We start from the raw sequence: 7,601 nt of genomic DNA, 5'->3' as shown, positions 1-7,601 counted from the left end.
TGGACTGGTAGTGCCTGAACTTACAATGGAGGTCGCAGTGGTTTCTGGTCTTCCATCCAATGACTCAATTGTCCTCGATCCTACAGATGACTGTCCAGTTGTTGCAAACCCAGATGACTGACCAGAGGTCCCTGTCAATCCTGCTGATGGTACAGATGTTCCTGGTCCTACAACAGATGGTCTAGTTTTCCCTGACCCACCGGACAATAGTCTAGTTGTGCTTGATATACCAGCTGATGATCCAGTTGTTCCTAATTCTCCAGCTGGTGGTTCAATTTTCCCTGTCACTCTAGTAGATTGTCCAGGTATACCCATCACTCCAGGTGATATTCCACTTGTTCCTGAACTTACAACTGATGGTCTAGTTGTCTCTGAACCTAAAACAGATTGTTCTGTTGTTCCTGATACTCCAGGGAATGGTTCTGTGGTCCCTGATCCCTCAGATGTTGGTCCTATAGTCCTTGTCTCTTCAGGTGATAGTACAGTTGTATGGATTTCTCCTATGTAGGGACCACTAGTTCCTGAACTTACAAAAGCAGTTGCCGTTCTTCCTGAATTTCCAGCAAATGATCCAGTTGTTTCTGCTCCTTCAGCTGATGGCCCAGTTGTTACTAACCCAGGTGATGGGCCAGATATCTTTGTCCAACCTACTGATGGTACAGATGTTTCTGACCCTACAACCGATGGTCCTTCTGTCATCCCAGATCTACCCGTTGATAGTCTAGTTGTTTCTGATATACCAGCTGGTGATCTAGTTGTCCCTAATACCTCAGCTGATGGTCCAGTGGTGTCTGAATCTCCAGATGATGATCTCATGGTCTCTGTGTGTCCGGGTAATGGTCTGGTTGTCTCTGAACCTAAAACAGATGGTCTAGTGGTCCCTGATTCTTCAGATAATGGGTGAATTGTCCTTGAAACAAAAACAGATGACACTGATGTTCCTGATCCTCCAATGAATTGCCCTGTCATCCCTGATCCTCTAGCTTCTTGCCCAGTTGTTCCTGCATCTTTAGTTGACCATCCCATTGTCTGTGATCCTCTTACAGGTGTTTCAGTAATCCCTAAAGTTATAACAAAGGTTTTTGTTGTTTCTGATCCTTCAGCTAATGTTCCAGTTTCTCCTGATGCTCCCGCTGACAGTGTTGTGGTCCCTGATCCTCTAGCTGCTGTTCCAGTTGTCTCTGGTCCCCCAATTGATGATCCAGTTGACCCTGTCAATCTTGTAGATGATGTAGATTTTACTAATCCTGCAATAGGTGCTGTAGTTGTTTGTGATACTTTTGTTGATGGTCCAGTTGTTCCTAACCCAAATGATGATCCAGATGTCCCTGTTAATCCTACTGATGTTACTGATGTTCCTGATTCTGTTTCTGAACGTCCAGTTATCCCTGACCTTCCAGTTGATGGTCCAATTGTCCTTGACATACCAGATGATGATCTAGTTGTTCCTAATTCTCCAGATGATGGTCCAATTGTCCTTTTCACTCCAGATGATGCTCTGGTTGTCCCTGAACCTACAAAAAACAGTCTACTTGAAGGTATAGTTGTTCCTGGACCTACAACAGATAGTCTGGTTGTCCCTGAACCTAAAAGAGATTGTCCTGTTTTTCCTGATCCTCCATGGAATGGTCCTGTGGTCCCTGAACCTCCAGCTGTTGGTCCTGTTGTCCCAGCTTCTTCAGCAGATTGTCCAGTCATCTGTGATTTTACTGTGTAGGGACCAGCAGTCCCTGAAATTACAACAGGGGTTACTGTTGTTCCTGAATTCCCAGCAAATGATCCAGTTGTCCCTGCTCCTTTAGCTGATGGCCCAGTTATTCCTAACCCATGTGATAGGTCAGATGTCCCAGTCAATCCTACCGATGATACAGCTGTTCCTGATTCTACAAAAAATGGTCCTGTTGCCATCCCAGATCCAACTGTTGATGGTCCAGTTGTCTCTGATATACCAGCTGATGATCTTGTTGTTCCTAATGCTTCAGATGATGCTTCAGTGGACTCAGACACTCCAGATGACAGTCCACTTGTGGCTGATCCTGGAGTCAATACTGCAGTTGTACCTGACTTTACCAATGAAGGTCTAGTTGTCCTTATTTCTTTAGAAGTTGGTAAGGTCATCCCTGAACTTAAAACAGATTGTCTTGTTGTTCTTGATCGTCCATGGAACAGTCCTGTGGTCCCTGATATTCCAGCTGCTTGTTCTGTTGTCCCTGCTTCTTTGGCTGACAGTCCAGTTGTCTGTGATCCTCCTGTGGATGGACTGGTAGTGCCTGAACTTACAATGGAGGTTGCAGTGGTTTCTGATCTTCCATCCAATGACTCAGTTGTCCTCGATCCTACAGATGATTGTCCAGTTGTTGCAAACCAAGGTGATAGACCAGAGGTCCCTGTCAATCCTGCTGATGGTACAGATGTTCCTGATCCTACAACAGATGGTCCAGTTGTCCCTGACCCACCAGACAATAGTCCAGTTGTGCTTGATATACCAGATGCTGATTTAGTTGTTCCTAATACTTCAGCTGTTAGTCCTGTAGTATCTGAATCTCGAGATGATGATTTAGTTGTTCTTGTCACTCCAGATGATGTTCCAATTGTCCCTGAACCTAAAACAGATGTAGTTTTTCCTAATCCTTCAGATGTGTGAGTTGTCCCTAAACCCAGAACAGGTGTTTCTGTTTTTTCTGATTCTTCAGTGGATGGTCCTGTAGTCCCTGATCCTCCAGCTGCTAGTCCACTTGTCTGGGCTTCACCTGATTGTTCAGTTGTCTGTGATCCTCCTGTGGATGGTCCAGTATTTCCTGACTTTAGAACAGAGCTTTCAGTTGTTTGTGATACTCCAGCAAGTAATGTAGTTGTCCCTGATCCTTCAGCTGATGGTCCAGGTGTTGTTAACCCAAGTGATGGTTCAGTTGCTCCTGTCAATCCTTCTGATGGTACAGATGTTCTTGAATCTACAACAGATGGTTCAGTTGTCTCTGATCCTTTAACTGATGATCTTGTTGTTGCTGATCCTCCCAGTGATGGTCCTGTTTTCCCTGTCACTACAGATGACAATACAGTTGTCCCTGATCCTTCAGCTGATATTCTAGTTGTCCCTGATCTTCCCTCAGATGGCCCAGTTGTTCCACCTCCTTCAACATAGTGTCCAGTTGTTCCTGTAAAAATAAATAGTAAAAATACAATTTTGTTTATAAGATATATCGTGGGATTTTTGTTGTTGTTGTTAAACTAGGAGCTTTCTCCACTATAGCTTTCAAGGCATCTTCATGGGCACCACCAGATTTCATACCTTTTATTCTACAGTGTAACTTCTTCCTGTTTATTCATCTAGCAGTACTTTACTGGGTATCTTGTGTGGTATTGTATAAGTTCTCAGAAACATATAAATATTACTCATTTTACCATTGGAACTACCCTATGGCATATATAGTACTACTTTCCCTTTTTATAGAGTAGAAACTAAAGCAAATATAGTTGAAATAGCTTTTCAAAAATGATGTAGCTAGTAATTAGAGAGTTCTCAGTTTCATGAAGCATTCCTAGTTGAATGGGAGAGACATACAGACACATAAATTAAGTTATATACAAACAAACAAATCCACACACAAGAAAAGTGTCAAAGCACTAACATAAAGTGAGGTAATACTGACCAACTGGGATTCTTTTTAGACTGCTTGGATAACAGACCTCTCTGAAAAAATGTCTTTTATTTTGAGATATGACAAAAACGCAGAAAACTATGTGAAACTCTAGGGAAATAGAACTCAGGCAGTGGGAACAGCTAGGGCAAAAGCCATAAGGCTGAAATGAACTATTTGTGCTAGAGAAGCAAAAGTAGAAGGTGAATGTATTTGGAAAATTGGAAGTTACAGGGAGGACATGCCAACAACTTAGCATCACCCAGAATACTCTGATATGAGACCCTTATATCAAGAATTCCACTAAGGGAACAGATGAGGTTGGAAACCTTGGATTTGTTGAGACATGGATCTACACAGTAGTGTGTGTGTATGGTGCCTATTTACATCAAAGCTTCATTACTTGGGCTAGCAGCAAATAACCTACTGCCTACCATATCTTCAATCCTTCTGGAAGGTTCTCTTTCATAGAACCTGTTGTTTTATTTTGTTAATAAAAGTAAAGCCTCTGAATCCTTTACCAGATTGGGAACTCTTATTCATCATTTCACATATTCACCGGATATCCACCAGATATTTATTAAGTCAGGCACTAAGCTAGGCACTGGGAATGCAAATGTAAACTAGCATAGGCAAGGTAACAAGACCTTTCTCTAGTTTTGATAGTAATTCACCATTGTACTAGACAGTGGCTGTCTAGTAATGAAAAATGACTGGATGAAGATTCAATCATCTAGGCCCTGTTTTAGCCTCCAAACATATTCACCTATGACTAAAGTAAACACATTGATTTTTTAATTTATAAAATGTGAATAATCACTAATATATTGTCAATTGCACTAGGTGGTTATATGATTCGAGTAAGTGAATATATGTGAAAACACTTTGTCCATCTTATACTTAGTATAATTTTATGTGATTATCATTTTTATTTTTTGCTAAAACAGGTTAAGATGACTTACAAATAATGTTATACAATAGTAAATGACTACCTCATATCTTTATTTCATTTAATAAGTTGTATTCAATATATCCAGTAAAAAACAAAGTATAAAAACAGTTTTATTTTACCAATTAAATTTTTAAGCACTTTTTTTTTCCTATTTCATGAGAAATATTTACCAGTCCCCTTTCTTTCTCTCTTTCTTTTTTTTCTCCTCTCTGGTCCGTATCTTTGATCCTTTGGAACGAGTTAAATATTATGAAACACAAACATTGTTTAGTAAGGTGTGGCTATACCCACTGCATATTGCATACCCTCATTGTATATTTTCCTGTAAGGTGAGTTTTGAGCAAATGAGGTATGTAGAGTCATGTCCTATTTGCAAATTCTAGAAAAGAAGAATTTTTTAAACCAAAGTGTGGAGATTTTAAGTAGCAAACTATTTGCTGAATGTTTAGACAATTCAGAAGGCAATGTTACTGAATATTCTTAGGAAAGGGAAAGCTGTTCATCAAGGTTCTAGATCATTTTTCTATTCAATAATGAACTTATAAAGAAATATATTAATATTTCAAATCATGACTTTTTTAATACTAAAGAACCATGACATTTTTCTAATACTAAAGATAGCGGGTTTTTGAAAATAGATTGCAAAAAGAAAAATTCTAACTTGAACATCCCTGTTGATGGCTGAGAATCATTTAATATCCAGAAGCCTATTATTCAACAAAGAAAAGAATTTATTGAACTCTTAAATATTTCTGTTATGGGAAAATCATATTATCAAGCAATGAAATGCAAAAACACTATTATTTAGTACTTTTATATTTATATTTGTTTGTTGTATAAGTGATTTTTTGTAGAGCCACTCAAACCTTAGATGAAGAAATGTAACTAACTGGATGAGGAAACATCCCTAACTCAAAAACAACATTTAAGGACCAAATATGAGATGAAATGTTAGATGGTTACTATTACATTTTTAATTAACTCAGTTATAGTTGTATCCGGTAACATTCCAGTGATGTCTGCATTGGCCATGCATTCCAGTGACATCTGCATTGGCCACATCAGATTCAAAATGCTGCATTAGTCTTGTTTAGTAACGGGGAACACCTGAACTGTCAGATCACTGGCACACTGTCATGTGTTGTTCTGAAAACCCAACAGTGCACAAATACTGAACAAAAAAAATGTAATGGCAATCTTTCTAAGTGATTCACATAATATTTGAATTGTAGTGTGCCAATTTTTAAGCAGGAAGGATTTCCAACTAAAATAAACATTCTACTGACTGGTCTTTTATAAACAAGTTTCTACATTGACAGATTTTTGTGACTTTTTGTATTTAGCTAATCTCACCTAGTTTATCTGAAGAGCTTGTAGTACCACTGCGGGGTGACCCAGGTTTATTTTCATCTCTACTAGTTGTAATACCGGATGTTCCAGTTGTACCTGCTATAAAGGAAAAATGGATTGGGTTCATTCCCAGAATATCTTAAGCTATGAGATCACCAAATCTGACTTAAATGAACTTCCAACAAAAGATTACCAAAATATTTGTTTTTCTTTTTAAAAAAAATGTTTTAAACATTTATTTATTTTTGAGACAGAGAAAGAGCATGAACAGGGGAGGGGCAGAGAGAGAGGGAGACACAGAATCCGAAACAGGCTCCAGGCTCTGAGCTGTCAGCACAGAGCCCGATGCGAGGCTCGAACTCATGGACCGTGAGACTATGACCTGGGCCGAAGTCGGACACTTAACTGACCGAGCCACCCAGGTGCCCCTCTGTTTTTCTAGATCAATGATATTACCCTGTATACATTTTCAAAGACGTGTTTTGACATACATTTATTTATTTTTTCACTGGATTCTCATCACAATCCCACTCAATAAATTACATTCCCATTTTTTACTGATAAGAAAACTGAAGTTACAGATGTTAAGTGATTCATTCACTTAATTGCATGAATTGCATGATACTAGTTCTAGGAAAAGTATTGACATTTGAATACTGCTCAGGCAGGCTGTTTATTCGGGATTTTTTTTCTTCCCATCTGAAATGGTTATTGAAAATTTATCAAATGTATTTTTAGCCTGTATGTAGTTTTTTTTATTTCTCTTAGCTCTATTAGTATGAACCATAAATATATATAATTTTTTGAGAGAGAGAGAGAGCAGGGGAGGGACAGAGAGAGAGAGAGAGAGAGAATCCCAAGCAGGCTCCGCACTGTCAGCACAGAACCTAACGTGGGGCTTGAGTTCAGGGGCTCAAACACATGAACAGTGAGATCATGGCCTGAGCCAAAATCAAGAATTGAATTTTTAACCAAGTGAGCCACCCAGGTGGCCCTAGTATGAACTATATCTAGCGGACTTCCTAATTTTGAAAAAAATTTCACCAAAACTTAATAGAAACTATTTTTAAACATTATTTTAGTGTGCTTTTGGATTCCAATTTCAGCCATTTGTCATTTGCTATGCACTCTTAAATTGCTCCCTTTTTTTTTTTTTTTTTTGCTTCTTTATTTCTATTTTGATAGGTTCTATTTTCACAGTAACACTTTTATATAATCCCATGAGCACACTCCCAATTTTCTTTCAGGTAGTATCTATTGTTTCTCAACAAATAATAATAATTATTATATACTTATTATTATGTAATTATTATTATTAATATAAGTATTATTATTTCTTCTTCACTTCTCTTCTTCTTCTGTGCTTTCCACTTTAGATACCATTTTCTTTCTTAATATTCATTGTTTTTACTTCTTTAATAAATGTGAACTTATCTGGCTCATGGACTTTAAATAATTTGACTACTATCTAATCAATAAGACTATCTCATCTTCCTTCTTATTCCTATCTATCTATTTATTAATATGATATTTTTAGTTGGTTAAATATGTGACATTTATGTATTTTTATTCAGCCTTTCTTTCAACTTTTGTTCTAATTTTAGAGCTATAGTTAAAAATAGTGCCCTCTATAGGGGCACCTGGGTGGCTCAGTTGGTTAA

The 7,601-nt window shown here is 38.0% G+C and overlaps 1 protein-coding gene across 1 annotated transcript in view; it reads right to left on the bottom strand.

Annotated features, from left to right (window-relative positions):
* MUC19 (mucin 19, oligomeric) overlaps window positions 1-7,601 on the bottom strand; it is a 101,018-nt gene that overhangs the window by 38,148 nt on the left and 55,269 nt on the right. Inside the window, exons 46-47 of the mRNA XM_049626671.1 lie at window positions 5,944-6,039; window positions 15-3,155 (exon numbers count right to left, since the gene is read on the bottom strand). Of these exons, the coding sequence (XP_049482628.1) occupies window positions 15-3,155; window positions 5,944-6,039 (3,237 nt within the window). The remainder of the gene's footprint in view (window positions 1-14; window positions 3,156-5,943; window positions 6,040-7,601) is intronic.

Source organism: Panthera uncia, chromosome B4, assembly GCF_023721935.1.
Source record: "Panthera uncia isolate 11264 chromosome B4, Puncia_PCG_1.0, whole genome shotgun sequence".
Taxonomy (NCBI): Eukaryota; Metazoa; Chordata; class Mammalia; order Carnivora; family Felidae; genus Panthera; species Panthera uncia.
The sequence above is the reverse complement of the archived record's forward strand: the minus strand, read 5'-3'. Positions and strand labels throughout refer to the sequence as shown.